A 16,995-nucleotide genomic window follows, 5' to 3' on the forward strand; every position below is an offset into this window, starting at 1 on the left:
ATAAGGATGTTAAGACCAGGGATGCAGTGAAATGAGCAGAGGGCAGCTTGTTAACATCAACAACAAAAAAGTTGCCTAGTTAATCCTTTATCTACGTCTCCTTTTACCGTTTCAGTTTTATTATTTCAATGCAAAGGGGAAATTAAGTCTATTTCAATTATAAATTTAAAAAAAAAAAACAACTTTATTTAGCCTTAGGGGCAACTAAAGGCACATAAAGCAGTAAACAATGTAAACAACTGTAGAAAAAGATGAGACAAAAAAATAAATAAAATTAAAAAAAAATATACTAATAATGAATAAAAAAATAAAAAAATGTATTTTTTTGTTATTTTTGTTATTGTTGTTGTTTGAGCACTAAGAACAAAAAACACAAAATTCAGAAAAAATATTTTTAAAGCTGTGGAGATGATCCATTCAGGTTTTATTCAGTTCAACAAACTTTCCACGAGATATAGAGATTAAACAGATACTCCACCAAACAGTTGAGCACTAAATTAAAGGGTTGATGTATGATTTTATTTTTAAAGTTCGAGTCCTTACAGATTTATGTCTTCCTAATCTAATCTCTGAAATTTGTAGGTTTTTCTTAAAAATTTAAAAGTTTAAAAACTCAGAAATTTTGAAAATGATTTCTTTAAGATTTATGACTCTATAAACTTTTTTTTTCTTAAAATTTTACTCTTTCAATATTTATTTGTTTATTTTTTGTTATCTATCTTATGATGGCGTAGGGCCACTAAAGAAATTTAAAACATAAATACATTTTTTGAGAAAAAAAAACTCAAAATTTTCAGTTTTTAAAGTCACAAAGTTACATCTCTGTAAACTAGTAAATTTGTGAATTTATGAAGTCACAACTTCTTGGCCCTGATGTTATAATGATGCACAGGGGGATGCTGCGCCAGAGAGATGCAGTAGAGTCCGAATGCTAATATAATGCGATGACTCTGGGTTAAAACCAGTAGTATCTCCTTTTTTTCTGTGAAAAATCTAAATTTACTTGTCTATAAAGTAGTAAATTTGCTATTTTATAAACTAGTAAACTTTTGAGTTAAAAAAGTAGTTAATTTGTTGCTTTACAAACTCAAGTTTAATTTCTTGATTTTTTTTTTTTCTTCTTCAAGTGGCCTTAAAATGCCGTCATAGGGCTTATCACGCCATCGTACTTAAATTACTGCATTTCCACTTCCGTTTTTACATCTCGTGTAGAAAACCTCATAAAAAAGCAGATAAAGCTCGACCTTTATTTACACTTGAGGAAAAAAAAACAACACATAACATAAAATGGGGAAAGCTGTATTGTGGTTCTGTTTCATTAATCTTTCATCTGTTGCTGTTCGGGTCATACATTCATCCTGACTGAGACGTTAAAGACTCACTGCGGCCGTTTACTGTGAATAAATCACCTTAAAGAAACACACCAATGAAAACACAGGGAGGACTCCTCAGCACGCACAGGACTCCTCAGACAGACGTAGATTCCTGTTACCTAGAAAGTGACACATGGGGATTGAGGCTAACGGAGGAGACGGACGCTAACAGTGTACTGTGTGAGACAGATTAGACGTGGCGAGGTTTTCTTTGGCGGGGGAACACGAGCTCCTGGTCGTGGGCTCGCGTGTCCTCTGATGTGTAAAACAGATTGTTAGTTTCTCCGTCTCTCTTTGTGTTTCCTCCTCGTTATCAGTTCACTGCATTTTGGATCCAATACGCCTGCACGTCTTCACTGTTTACTCTTATTTTAACTTATTTCTGACTTTGTGAATCCTGGATAGCACGCAACATTCCCACATCTGTTCCATGCTGAAATCAAGTTTTCATGCATTTAAGATAAGCTGCAAGAAAACTCAGTGAACTTTGTACACTCTGTGAATTTTCCTCTAACTGTGGATCACAGTCTCGTAAACAGAGCAGGGTCAGATCCACACACACATGCAGATACAATCACAAGGTGCTGTTTTAGTTATCAGCGCGTGTTTGCACGACCTCGTCTTACGAGTTATGGGTCACGGCTTTCAAAACAAGCGGATGGAAACAGCTGCGAGCGCGCTGGCTCTGGACATGAGTGACATTTGTATGAGTTTTTACATGATCTATACTTTTGGCTCTTTTTCCTTTGATGCATCGAGGATCTTTCACTTTAAGGATGAAAAAAACATAATTCACTAAGAAAAGAAGTGGTGCCACGAGCTTAAAAGGACCAGCTCTGAGGGAAACATTTTAATGTACACAGAAAAAAGAAATGGAGCACAGAAGCAGATGAGGAAGGCAGGAATCTAAGAGCTACTGTTTCAGTATTCAGTATAAAAGTTTAGAATGGAGATGAAATGAAAAACCAGAGGCAGGAAAATAAAGTAGTGAGTATTTCCCTTCCCTCCTGTCAGCAGCCAGCTGTGTTGGTGACGCTCCAGTCTAAATAGAAACCCAAACTCCACGCTCCGATAGGAGCAGTTTGGAGTTTGATGTGCGGCAGAGCTGGTCTCTACAGGTTTGAGGAGAATCATGGAGAGCCGCGTGACCTGGGGATACTTTCAGGAAAACTCTCTGTGACAGGAAGAGGAAGAGGACAGAACAGAGGCAGGCTTTTTTTATGTGATACAAACTAAAAGATCAGTTTCAGAAGTTTACTGCTTGGTTTGTTATCTTTGGGCAAAGCTGAGTGAGTTGATATTCTCTGGTTACTCTGTTTACATTGATTTCACTTAGATTGTATGGTGGTAGTTAAAATCTCATCAAACTCTTTCTCAAACAGGAAAAATGTGAGCTGATTACGTTGATGCATCCAATTGGCAAATAACAAAATTGGCGTTTTCGATAAAGTGCTTCATCCTGCCACCACAAACTGTAAACCCTATGGTTTAAGTCTCTGTGACTTCACCCGTCTGTTCCTCATGAAGCCAGTCATCTTCCGTGGACCTCCTAATTGTAGTAACAATGATTAGCTTAAAGATGCTATGAGGAGGATCTGTTTTAATTAGACTGGCTTGCCACTTTCTGGCCTGGCCACTGCTGCCAATTCCTTTTTCTGTTGTTTGTCATGAAAGGGACATTTTTCATTGTGATGGTGTTTTGTAACCATGAGTGAGAAGGAAACGCAGTGGAAATGAGAAATGTCACAGAGACTTTAAATGTCTGTGGGCAGCTGCACAGACTGGCTATCTGTGCTCCACTGCACAAACCAACTGTTTTTTGCCCTGCAGCACTGACCAGCTCTTTATGCTCCACTGCACTGACCGGCTGTCTGTGCTCAACTACATGGACCAGCTCTCTGTGCTTCACTACACAGACTGGTTGTTTGTGCTCCACTGCGCTGACCGACTGTCTGTGCCCCGCAGCACTGACCAGCTCTCTGTGCTCCACTGCATGGGCTGGATGTGTGTGCTTAGCTGCACGGACCAGGTGTCTGTGCTCCACTGCACAGACAGGCTATCCATGCTCTACAGGGCATGGGCCCATGTTCTCAGTAATTTACAGTGTGTGAAGTGACACATGTGTCTCTAAGTTATCTGAACTTACCCAACCAATGAGTTTGTGTTAAGGTTACTGCCATGACATGAGTCATCTTAACACAGTTTTTTTCAGCTTTGACAACTTCAAATTAATGATCTACTTTACCTGGAAATTTTGAGTAAGTAAGTAAAGTCAACAAATTACATTTTACAGTGCAAATGAAACATTTGTGGCAGAGCTCTTCAAATTTCCAAGAAATTTCTGGAGCACATGTGTGAAAGAAGCTTCATTTAAACCTTGTTTTGTTCTCCTGAGTCCCATGTGAGTTTTTCTTTTTGTTTTGTGTTTGTCCCTTCAGGCTACATGGTCTACAGCGCCTCCTACGACGACGTCCTCAACAACAGATGGTCCTCCAGACTCTCCAGTGGGACACACCTGCCCGTGGAGAACCTCAAACCCAACTCGAGGTAACGCAGAACACGTGCGGTGTGTTTACACACACACAAACAACACACAGGCTCAGGGAGTTTGATGTGACCACGTGGACGGAGCTTTCCGGTTCACTGGTTCAGTTTTAGAAAACAAACTTTAAACATCCTAATGTGCGATGTTTGTGATCAGGTTGCAGGTGCTTGGCTGTGGATTGGTGGTGTTTGTATCATCGTCTCTTTATCACATAACGCACAGAAAACTCATCCTGTCACGGTGTTTGTGGATGACATCATGTTTACATGTTGCTCTTGGTCGTCTTCCACGTTTGTGTGCGATCCGAGCTCAGGCCGCCTGTAATCAGAGCTGATTGGGATTTGGATGCTGATGCTGTGAAGTTTGTGTGAAGGAGAAAACGAAATCTGTTTGGCTGCGTGGGGAAACAGGTTTGACTCGGCACCAGGATGTGATCTGCTGCGAAACACGCCGCGTTGAGACTCTGGAAAATTCAGCGGAACGTAAATACAGCACACATCCCGTCATGAAACACAGATACGGTCACCTCCGTCTGGTTCAGTTATTAGAGAGTGTTTCCACAATCCTGTCTTAAAATGGGTCATGCTTTTCAAAATACATGCATGGAAACAGCTCTGAGCATGTGGGCCCAGGAGAGGCAGACAGATGGGCCAGTTCCTAGAAAATGTACGGTGTAATCACAGATTCAGGACCGCGAACAGCCACGTGTGTTTATCTAATAAGTCAGAAAAGACGAGGGTTACGCGGCGTGGACTGACTCCTGTCGTCTGCTTGATGAAGCTCTGGCACGCACCAGAGAGGAGATGAATAAACGGTGGACACAAGGTGAGACGGCTGCTGTGCTTTATGTCAAACAACACCGTGTCAGCCAAGGTTTTTATTTGATACGTGTCATCCTGTCACGATAACTCAGCCTCTTTTATTTCCTCAACACTCCATAAGTCTGCTGCAGATATCTCAGAAAAAAGATGGACGCCCTGAAGTGGCCGTTTGCCATCTGGTGCTCCGTAGAAATCCTAATCACTCATCTCTTCACCAACTGATTTAACCATTATTCAAAGTTTAAAAAGTCTGAAGGTGTGTGCACTCCGATGGGTTGAGAGCAAACACCTGCAGCCGAACACTAACTGCAGAGCTGCGTGCGTGTGTGGGTAAAGTTTTCCAGGAGTCTGCGAGGAGGCTTTTCCGACCTCCCTGGCAACCAGCTTTTATCCAGTGTAGTGCGTCGTCCCTGGTTACGGCTGGCGAGGGTTTGATTTATGGGATACTGTTGGTATTTCCCATGCTGCAGGCTCTCTCTGGTTGCCAGAAACACGGAGCTACAACAGACCTCAACACACACACAAAAAAACATGTATGAACACTCACAGGTGGAGACTCTGAATTTTCCTTCTGATGAAACTGGAAACTCCTTTCAGGTGATAAAATCTCTCTCTCTTATCTTTTAATTTTGATTAAACACTACTAAAGCTGCTTGAAAGAGGAAGATCAGGCCAGAAGTAGCGTGATTACTTCTGTGTTGGACTTTAAACGCCTGTCGCTGCTGCTCCTGGTTTAGTGAGTTACAGCGCAAAGATCCACAGTGAATTAGAGATTTGTCCCATTAGGCTGCGAAGGTGAGGGTTTTTTTTATTTCCAAGGGATAACACTGCTTCACATGTACAAGACAAACTCAGTATAGTTGTAAGATTAAGCCCCTTTGTCCACAGGGGGCGCCAAAATCATCAAAAACCAGCGTTAATTTTAACAGCAAACTCTGATTTAGTCCAAGTCTTTTGAATAACGCACCTTTTAGTTTTAGTTTTCTGAAACCTTTTAGTCTTAGTCTAGTTTAAGTCTATAAACTACCATAAGAGTTTCAGTCTAAGTCCAGTATTGAGTCTCTTTGTCTTAGTCTAGTTTTCCTGGACTGACTACCAGAAGAGTTTTAGTGTTAGTCTAAGTTTTACTGGACTTAATACCAAAAGAGTTTTGGTCTAAGTCTAGTGTTGAGTCTCTAAGTTTCATTCTAGTTTTGCTGGACTAGATACTGGAAGAGTTTTAGGCGTAGGCTTAGTTTTACTGGAATAAATACCAAAAGAGTTTTGGTCTAAGTCTAGTGTTGAGTCTCTTAGTCTAAGTCAGTTTTTTGGACTGTCTCCCAGAAGAGTTTTAGGCTTAGTCTTAGCTTTAGTGGACTAAATACCGAAGGAGTTTCAGGCTAAGTCTAGTTTTGAGTCTCTAAGTCTTATTCTAGTTTTGCTGGACTAGATACCAGAAGGGTTTTAGTGTAAGTCTTAGTCTTACTGGAAAAAAATACCAGAAGAGTTTTAGTCTTAGTCTAGTATTGAGTCTCCTAGTCTTAGTCAAGTGTTATTGGACTGAATACCATAACAGTTTTGGTCCTGTTCTGGCCATTAGTCTTTAAGTCTAGTCTTGAGCCTCTTAGTCCTAGTCTAGTTTTGCTGGACTAGAGACCAGAAAAGTTTCAGTTTTAGTCTAGTCATTAGTCTTAGTCTTAGTTTTATTGGACTTAACACCAAAGCCATTTTAGTCTTCGTCTAGCTGTTATTTTTAAATTCTAGTCTTCAGCCCCTTAGTCTTAGTCTACTTTTACTGGACTAGATACCAGATGAGTTATAGTCTAAGTCTAGTATTGAGTCTCCTAGTCTTAGTCCAGTTTTATTTGACTGGATACCATAACAGTTTTTGTCTTGGTCTAGAACCGAGCCCCTTAGTTTCAGTCTAGTGTAACTGAACTTAAAACTATATTAATTTTAGTCTTGGTCGAGTCTCAAGTCTTTCAGTCTTAGCTAGTTCGGTAGCAGACATTAATTTATACATCACATTGTTTGTGAACAGATATAGAGGGCGCCAAATCAAATTTTGCTCAAGGCCGAATGGAAGCTTGGACCAGCTCTACCTCTTTGTATCTATTGATGTGTGTTAAAAGTCAATGACATGATTAATAATCAAAATATTTGGGAATAATTGCTCAAAAATACAAAAAATAGCCTAATCCATCATCAAAAAAGTTGCGGACCCCATGCAGTACTTCCAAGGACCCCCTAGGGGCCGTGGACCCCCTGTTGAAGACCTTTACTTTAGCTTATATTTTCTTTTTATGACTTACATTTTTAGTGTTTTCAAATGTTTTACAACAATAAAAAGGGACCTGATTGTACAGAAACCAGACAATGCATTTAACAGGACAGTATCCAACTGGGGTAACATTATATGCAAGACAAAAACAGGCAAACAAAAATTACAGGAAGTTGTCAGCCTACATCATTCAACAAATCAGCATCAGTAGATGATATTTTCAGAGCAGAGCCTGTGGAGAGATGTCAGAGGAAAACGAGAGGCCAGATTTAGAAACAGCTGCTGTCACAGACTTAAAGAGGGGACAGTAAAGCAGCTCCAGAAATATGAAGATGGCTTCGCTTTATGTGACACTTTAAGGTTTATCCTCAGATTTTATTCTGCCTCACATTTTCTCTTTCTTCCTCGTCTGATTTCTTCTCCATTCGCTTCTTAGATTACATCATCTCTCAGCAGCTGCCTCGCTGTCCCCTCTCCTCCTCTCCTCCTCTTTGCTGATATATATTCTGGTCACTGTTGTCACGTGTGTGTGTGTGTGTGTGTGTGTGTGTGTGTGTGTGTGTGTGCGTGTGTGTGTGTGTGTTGATTGGATCCAGGCCTCGTGGCTGTAAGTGGTGAAAGTCTCAGGCTTGAAATTTAAAGACCATGAACTTACTGTATGTGACCTTGCGGGGATGGAAGAAAGAGCATAAGCACACACACTGATGCATGGATAAAAACACACACACACACACACACACATGTACACACGCATGTGGCTGTATCGAATGGAAATCTGAAACTATCTCGGTGTTGTTTTTATTTTGAGAGGACTTTCTAATACCTCACCACTCAGAGTCAAAATGAGCTCACTGCGATGACTCCATTCTGCCATTTTTCCATTTTTCTGTCAACAAATATCCGTCTTTCTTTCCACATCCCTCCTTCTTTTATTCTTATCCTGCGCTCCTATCTCAGCTTGTCTCGAGTCTTTTTCCACTCCGGCCCTTTCCTCCGCTCTCCTTCCTCCTTCTCCCTTCAACATGAGCCAAAAAGCCATTTTATTGTGCTGCGCTCACTTTGGATTCCCACCAATATAAAACAGACTACTAAATCAGCCTGAGTCCAGCGTGCCCAGTCATCTGCTTCTACCATTAACATTTTCCTCACCTTCCCCCAGTCAAAACAAAAATGGCCGAGATGACACGTTCACGACTCAATCTCTGCTTAAATCCTTACGTTGTGGTTTGTTTTCATCCAGGTACTACTTCAAAGTCCAGGCCAAGAATGTGTTTGGGCTGGGACCAGTCAGCGACACGCTCACCTATGTCACTGAGTCAGGTGTGTATTCTGGATACACACTGAAACGCCTCATTGACGACAGTTTGAACCCTCAGAGAAGTTTTCAAGCCTCATTACCATTAACAAAACTGCAATCGCTCATTTAATACGAATCAAGAGGTTCAGGTTAAAACCGGGTCTTGCAGACTACCAGATGTACGACATCACTTTTGTTTTGAGTCTGCAGCTCTTAAAATCAGGCTAATAGGTTCGACATTTGTTTCTGTCTGCCTCATGAAGTGACCACATTCCTTCTGTCTTCCAGATGATCCTCTCCTCATCGAAAGGCCACCTGGTGAGTTCTGACCGCACACCTCTGATTTAAGGTCAGCTCGTCCTACTGAAGCCGCACTATGGATTTAAGGAGAGGACTATAAGTCAGTGCATCAACATGACAGGAAATAGCTCCAGTTTTGTGACCCTTCACCTTTTCCCATCTGTAGCACTCGTTTGCTACTGCATGTGGACAGAAGATCTAGAGAAGAAGTAATCTGGATGGGAAAAACGTTATAATCTGGTGTTTAGGGTTGTTAAGGGAGGTGAAAATACAAAACATATTGTCAAAGCCAGTGTTCAAATACAAGGATTTAAAACATATCAACCAGCAAGCTCATGGTAAGAGCGAAAAGAATTATAAAATCAATCAAAAATAAATCAAACAATAATAAAATTAACACAAAAATGAATGAAATTGACTAAAATTTTAGGAACGTGTCCTCATAGATGCCTCAGTTTTGACCAAATCTCTGTAAAATGTATGTTTACTATACATATTTTTGTCGTAAATTATGTCAGAAATCTATCCATGTCATTTTGAAAGCTGTAACACTTTAACTTTTTTGTGTAGAGGCCCAACTGCCCCAGCTTGTTTCGAGCTGGATCCTTCTCTCCTATTCATTCTAATAGGGGGAGCTGAAAGGGCTTCTTTGGGGTTCACCGACTTTGAGGGCTCGCTATTCAATAACCGTTTGATAAACAAAAAATTCATACATAGCGTTTGTAAAGCAGGGTCCACTCTGTCATCTGAGTGAATTTCAAGCCGATACCATTTATGGCCTAGGAGGAGATAACTTTTGTTTGAGGCCCAAAAATGTGGCCAAATTTTATTTTGAAAAGCAAATTGCCAGCTTCCTGTTTGAGATAGTTTAGGGGTGTCTGTATATAATTTGTGCGTCTCAATTAGACAAACATTTTGACATTGGTTTGATCTCTCTACAACATTTCTACGGCTGTTGAGAGACGTTTTAGTGTGCCTAGGTGGCGCTAGAGAGCAAATTTTTCAAATTAGGGTCAAATTAGGGCTCGAAGACAGGATAATGAGAAATAAATGGATGAAAGATCTATATTTACATGGACATAGATGGTTTTTGTTACTTAAAAACATCTTATTAACACTTTCACAGAAGCCTGTCTGAGTCTGTGACAGGCTGTCACATATTGGGCTAACAGCTGAACAGTAGTACTGTCTTCACCCAGAATCTCCTGGATCTGTTCCTCTTCAGGGAAATTAAATAACCACATTTGCTCCTCAAAGTCTAATTCAGTATAGTTTGTTACATGATTGAGTTTTGAGACCCGGGATGCAAAGGTGGAGCTAAACCTCATGGGTTGTCAGTTTGTTTTTATCTGTCCTCTGATGAAAAGAGAAGCAAATCCAGGTTAGGGTTGCACAGCAAATCTCAAGGGTCGCACTTTTCGCACTATGAGCAATCGCAATAAACACATCACAAAAGTCTAAATGCATCACATCAGCAAGGCTTCCCCACTCAGCATACGTACACCTCAGCTGTGTAGCCACCATCCCCCCTAAAAAAGTAACTGGTGCCAGCGAGGTGGTGGGAAACACAGCTGTTTGGACTTTCAGAGGGGAGATGCTTTTTGGCTCCATGAGAAAGGACAGTGAAAGAGATACAGGAAATGTGGAGAGTAGAGTCCGGGGACTGAAGCTTCAGTACACGGTGCACATGCTTTAACCCTCAAAGCCAAACCCCAAGCTAGCAGTCTTAAAGCAAACACAAGTTCAAGGCATGAGGGAAGCAGGAAGATGTAGAAAGTGTGAGTTTTAGCTCATATTAAAGGTAGGTCCTGCAGAAATTTTCATTACTTTTTAATAAACACAACATTCAATCTGGGCTCCTCCTCCTTGGCTCAGTGCCAGCTGCAGCACACACCCACCCACACCCACAACTCACTAGCCCAGCAACCACCTGTAACAGCACATTTCTACTTGGGAGAGACTCAAGTGCACCTGACTTAGCATGCTAGCACAAGCTAATCACATGTATTTGACACTTACCTGGTTAGCAGAAAGCTAACTGAAGTCGCTCTTCATCCAATGCTGCTCTCTAAGTTCCTGAAAGAGAGTGAAAGTTGAGCCAAGCTTCACCCTCGTTTAGGAAAAAGCTTGATCTGTTTGGAGTCTCATTTCACTTTGGTTGTTTTTCTTCCTCCATGCTACATCCACAATCTTAGCTGCTCTGATTAGCCCGCTAATCCACTCACAAATCAACACGCAAAGTCACTTGCACACTGTGCACCCTGTGATGTAACCACACTAACTTTCCACCCAGAAACATTGTGATACAACCCAAACATCAACATCAAGGCATAGGAAGGGGTTAAGGCAGACACAGACGCTGACACACAGGATTACAGGATTATTCCTGTCAAAGTTTGCGTTTTATTTTTATGGAAAATCCTGCAGACTCTACCTTTAATAGTTCATTTATCATAATTCATGTTTATATCTCAATATTAATCAATGAACAAAGTTTTCACTTTGCTATAAACTATCCTGTTTTTAGACCACTTAAGTATAAACCATCACATCATCAGGATAACAAGATATATAATCCCATTCATCTTAATGTAACATAACCATGCCTGTCCAAAAATTCTGACCAGAGCAGGAATCACAGATAGGTAAAATGCTGTAAACTTAAAAGTTTGCCCTAACTTTTCCACTTTTGTGAGATTGTTTTCATTCTTCGGTTTAATTTCTTTCGAAGTCTCTGAAATGACGAATCCTCATCCTCTGCTTCCCTGCTTCTCCCCAGGTGGTGAACCAATCTGGGTCCCCTTTACCTTCAAGTATAACTCTGCCCACAGCAGCTGTAAGGGCAGCCAGTACGTGAAGAGGACTTGGTACAGAAAGTTTGTGGGCGTGGTTTTGTGTAACTCTCTGCGATATAAGATCTTCATGGGAGACGGTCTCAGAGGTAACGTGTTCAAACTCTGATTTAATGAGCTCTAACTTTTCCTGTTTTGCTGTCAGCTCACCTTTCTTCTTCCTCATGTCTCCTCATCACAGAGCCTTTCTACAGTATAGGAGACACATTCGGACAGGGAGAAGACCACTGTCAGTTCGTGGACTCCTACAGGGACGGTCGGACGGGCCCGGCCTACCTCTCCAACAGTCTGCCCTCAGCACAAGGTAAACAGAGACAGACTGTGCACACATTTGCGACCCTGGTATTTGGGCCTTACCTCTCGTCATATTTTCCATTCAGTCCGTTTCCTCGACTCTTAAGGAGACCAGCTGTATTGATTTTATCTTTGAAGACCCAAAGTTACACTTGAACAAAAACATGATGAGTACCCAACAGTGTTTACCTTTATTTAAACCAAAATCTTATCCTTATTTTACCAGAACTATATCATAGTATCATACATTTTTGCATTTTTGACTGGTTTGAGTTAAACTACAGGGGATATATTTAACCCCTTTTACTGATTTTCAACACTCATCATTTAAGGCTCCTTAAAGAAGAGCAGAAGAAAGCAAAACATGAGAGAGATAGAGCACAAGCTAAAAGGCTAAAAGGGCTAACCTGTTTGTGCTAACGTTGTCTCCAACCCACAGTCAGCAGTTATTCTGCAGTGGTCTGTTCAAACTTGAGAGTCTATCAATAAAATGAAGAGTGAGGTTACGTTAGCTCTGATTGGTAGATGACTGGCAGGACAGAACCAAGATTCACTAACGTTACACATTACAGACACGTCTCACAGAACTGGGCTGTCGATGGCGCTACATATGGACAGCTACTAAACTACTGTCTGAACTGACAGTTAGCTTGTTGTCACATTAGCCTACAGATACGTTGTAGCACCAGGCTGCTGATAGCACTACATTTAGCCAGCTACTGATGTATGGTACAAAATTACAATGCTAGCTTGTTGCCACGTTAGCCTACAGATACGTTGTAGCACCAGGCTGCTGAAAGCACTACATTTAGTCAGCTACTGATGTATGGTACAAAATTACAATGCTAGTTTGTTGCCACGTTAGCCTACAGATATGTTGTAGCACCAGGCTGCCGATAGCACTACATTTAGTCAGCTACTGATGTATGGTACAAAATTACAATGCTAGTTTGTAGCCACGTTAGCCTAGAGATACGTTGTAGCACCAGGCTGCCGATAGCACTACATTTAGTCAGCTTCTGATGTATGATACAAAATTACAATGCTAGCCTGTTGTCACGTTAGCCTACAGATACGTTGTAGCCTCAGGCTGCTGATAGCACTACATTTGGTCAGCTTCTGATGTATGGTACAAAATTACAATGCTAGCTTGTAGCCATGTTAGCCTACAGATACGTTGTAGCACCAGGCTGCTGATAGCACTACATTTAGTCAGCTACTGATGTATGGTACAAAATTACAATGCTAGCTTGTTGCCACGTTAGCCTACAGATACGTTGTAGCACCAGGCTGCTGATAGCACTACATTTAGCCAGCTACTGATGTATGGTACAAAATTACAATGCTAGCTTGTTGCCACGTTAGGCTACAGATACGTTGTAGCACCAGGCTGCTGATAGCACTACATTTAGCCAGCTACTGATGTATGGTACAAAATTACAATGCTAGCTTGTTGCCACGTTAGCCTACAGATACGTTGTAGCACCAGGCTGCCGATAGCACTACATTAAGCCAGCTACTGATGTATGGTACAAAATTACAATGCTAGCCTGTTGCCACGTTAGCCTACAGATACGTTGTAGCACCAGGCTGCCGATAGCACTACATATAGTCAGCTACTGATGTATGGTACAAAATTACAATGCTAGCTTGTTGCCACGTTAGCCTACAGATATGTTGTAGCACCAGGTAGCCGATAGCACTCCATATAGCCAGCTACTACAACGTTAGCTTGTTGTCACGTCATAAACAACAGCGCTGCTTAACTGTACCTCACCTCGTCACGTTGTATCCAGTAAAAAGTTGACTTGAACAAAGACATTTTTTTCCAAAACAAACAGACACCTGGTTAAAAGTCACATCTTAAGACAGTGTGCATGAGACTCCAGGCCAGAGGGTGGCGCTGCAGTCCAATTAAAACAGATCCTCCTCACAGCATCTATAAATACATGATCTGATCTCCGTTCTGTTCCTAAAAAATCACACTCATTGTTAGGAGTCACGTCGTCACGACAGTGTATGTGGGACTCCGGACCAAAAGGTGGCGCTGCAGTCCATTTAAAACAGTTTCTCCTCACAATCTTTTTAGAAATATTATTAAACAGTCAAACAAAATGTTGTATTTGAGCAATTAATAGCCAAAAGTAACAAAAATTAAAATATCTGTCTTGTTGCTGATGGTCTTGTTTGCTTTTATCAGTCATAAAGGGGCGTAAATATTATGTTTAGCCTGTTTTATGACCAGCTTAAAATTGATTATGGGACCTTTAAAATAAAAGTTGTCTAAATCAGTCAATAACTGCTTCATTATCCCATACACTCACGCTCCCTTTATTAATACTTTGGGAGTATCTGTTTGTTTCAGTAAGTGGATGCTAACTCCACTGTTTCCTTTCCCAGGTTTTTACAGAGCATACAGACAGGAGCCGGTTACGTTCGGAGTCATCGGCCGACGCACGGCCCATCCATTCGTGGGCTGGTATGAATGCGGGGTCCCGATCCCTGGGAAGTGGTAAAGCTGCAGAAGAAGACGACTGAGCCCTTCTGCAAACTGCTGCAGGCTCTCTAAAACAGACTGTTGCCTGCCTCATTGAAAGGACACCACTACGAATTTATTCCTGCTTCACAGAAAGAGAATATAGTACTTTAAGATAACTCAATGTATATCATTACGATGCACTTTTTATATAAAGCAGTCTGTATATGAGGGGATAAAGAAGCATGTGTGCTCTCCATTAGTTTTACTCATGTCTTTAACACGTCCTCGTACTGTCACCGACCCCCAAAGACAGGTCCTCACCCAGTGTTATTTATCTCATCAATAATGCACACACACTCAAAAGATCGGACCAAAGCACAAGCTGCGAAGCAAACTATCCGAACAGGAACTCATGCGTGTACAGGTCTGTTCGTTTTCAACCCTGTGATTTGTTTTCTTTTTATGTAGCAGCTTCTGACAGCTACTTTTTGTTTGTTTGTTTGTGATCAGAAACTATCCTTCTGTTTGTTTATTTTTATACACCCTCCTGTGTATCCACCAGAAATCATCCAACATTACTGTGTATGTTTTTGTATGTACGCGGACAAAGAATAAAAGACTAAATATTTGCTCAGGAATTGAGAGAGATTGAATAAAGGTGCTGTGGAAACCGCAGCAATCCAGAATCATGAATCATATCATATTCTACCGCTGCCACGTTCTTTTCCAGCCAAAGCTTCCACACGCGACTGCTGCCTACTTCATCAACCTCATGGAAAGATCCAGCAACACAGAACGCAGAGGGGGCCAGCTGGAAGAGCAAATTGTTCAAGTACGATGAAGGTTTTAAAAACACCTTTGGATGACGAGGCAGGTGAAGGTAAGACAGGAAAAATATGTGTCTCCTGTTGGTGTGAGCCAATCAGAACACAGGTTTTTGCCAAGTTAAGTATTTCATGATTATTTTGAGAATCCAAACACTTTTAATATAAATGTATATAGATTGTCTATGTGTTTCAAATTTTGCATTTTTGCCACTTTTTTTCTTTTTTTTTCTCCTTTTTTTTTTAAACCTTTTTTTTTATTTTCAAGATGCACAATAGTAACAATAACTGCACTTATAAATTGTCACGGAGGAAACATTATATACATTAAAGTAAAAAAATAAATAAAATGAAAAAAAAATGAAATAAAATAAAAAAAATTAAATAAATATTTTTTTAATGAAAAAAAAAGAAAAGAAAAATATATTTTTTAATTTTTTTGTAAGAATAAATCAAATTATAAAATAAATTACACACAATTAACAACAGGTCAACATGATTTAGAATTAAAAAAAAAAAAAAGAAGGAAAAAAAAAATTCACCACAGTCTGTTTATACCTAAGTCTAAAACACAGGCATCTATGAAAAATAAAAATCACTCTTGAGCCATTGGGAAATGTAAACGCCAACAATAAGAAAAGAAAAGGGACCACTTTGCATTGAATCTGTTTAAGGCTCCTCGTATTATCTCTGTTACAGTTTTCTCGAGTGAACAAACAGCTTCATCCAAGTATCAAAGGGCAAACCTACAAGCCCTTATCTGAAGAGCACATGCTGAAATGCAGAGGGTGTTCGTAGAGGCACAAAATATTTCCCTTGGCAGTGACGGAGTGATAATGACTGCTTTTGCAATATGTCAGCACTCTGCTTGATGGCTGACAGATTTTGAGCATATTTTCCAAAGACTGTATGTGTGAATAAATGCCTCAGCTGCTCCGTGTTTTTAGTGAGTATGGAAGCTCTGTTTGTAATTTCCTTTGGCTGCATGATTTTTACTGAACAAGATTACATTTTATTAGATTAACACTGGAAGACAATGACCTGCTATGAGGTCTGAGACGATGAACTGGGGGGAAGAAAACAGCTGACACTGAAATCTAAAACACTGGGAGTTATAGGTGAGAGGAGCAGAAAAGTGGGAAGAAAACGCAAAAACACTTGGATACCAATCATCCAACAAATCTGACAACTACTATCCAACCAGTCAATCAACCAGCTCACTAATTTAACCAGCCCATCAACATACCAACCAATCAAACATTCAATCTAACTGTTCCACTTATCTGTTGACATGCCTATAAGCAAACCAACCTACGAACTGAGCAACTTTATCAGACAACTTATCCATAAACACACCAACCAATCATCCATCTAATCAGTCAACCAAGGAAACACAACGATAAACTAACAACTTGTAACTAACAACCTTACCACTAATCATATAACAACTGACCAACCAACAGGTTGACCAATCAAACAACCCACCTATCAGCATACCAACCAGTCAACCATCTTATCAGTCAACCAGGAAATAAAATGATCAATTAATCATTCAACCAATCAATTAACAAGCCAATCAACCAACCAACAGACCAACCGATCAACCTAGAGACCAACCAATCAAACAACCTACACATCAACAGGCTAATCAACGATATAACCAATTAACCAACCAACCAATAAACCAAAAACAATAAACCAATTGACTGACCAATCAAACAACCTACCCATAAGCATACCTACCAGCCAACCATCTATTCAACCAATGAAACCTGACGATCAACTAAGATTCAAACCAACCTTCCTTCTAGTCATTTGACAAGCCTATCAATCAACTGACTGACCAACAATTGACCAATTAAACCTCCAACCCATCATCATACGAACCATCCGACCATCCAATCAGGCAACCAGGAAATATAACGATCATTAATAATTCAACCAAATTTC

General features: G+C 40.5%; 1 protein-coding gene across 1 annotated transcript in view; it reads left to right on the top strand.

Annotated features, from left to right (window-relative positions):
• Positions 1 to 14,819, top strand: part of fndc1 (fibronectin type III domain containing 1) — a 58,155-nt gene extending 43,336 nt beyond the window's left edge. Inside the window, exons 17-22 of the mRNA XM_074685558.1 lie at positions 3,812 to 3,920; positions 8,240 to 8,319; positions 8,585 to 8,614; positions 11,376 to 11,537; positions 11,630 to 11,752; positions 14,143 to 14,819. Coding sequence (XP_074541659.1) covers positions 3,812 to 3,920; positions 8,240 to 8,319; positions 8,585 to 8,614; positions 11,376 to 11,537; positions 11,630 to 11,752; positions 14,143 to 14,258 — 620 coding nt within the window. The 3' untranslated portion in view covers positions 14,259 to 14,819. The remainder of the gene's footprint in view (positions 1 to 3,811; positions 3,921 to 8,239; positions 8,320 to 8,584; positions 8,615 to 11,375; positions 11,538 to 11,629; positions 11,753 to 14,142) is intronic.
• The last annotated feature ends 2,176 nt before the right edge of the window (positions 14,820 to 16,995 follow it).

The sequence above is a fragment of the Halichoeres trimaculatus genome, unplaced genomic scaffold, assembly GCF_033239565.1.
Source record: "Halichoeres trimaculatus isolate MK-OKI-2021-1 unplaced genomic scaffold, fHalTri1.1 fHalTri1_scaffold_13, whole genome shotgun sequence".
In the NCBI taxonomy this organism is placed as follows: Eukaryota; Metazoa; Chordata; class Actinopteri; order Labriformes; family Labridae; genus Halichoeres; species Halichoeres trimaculatus.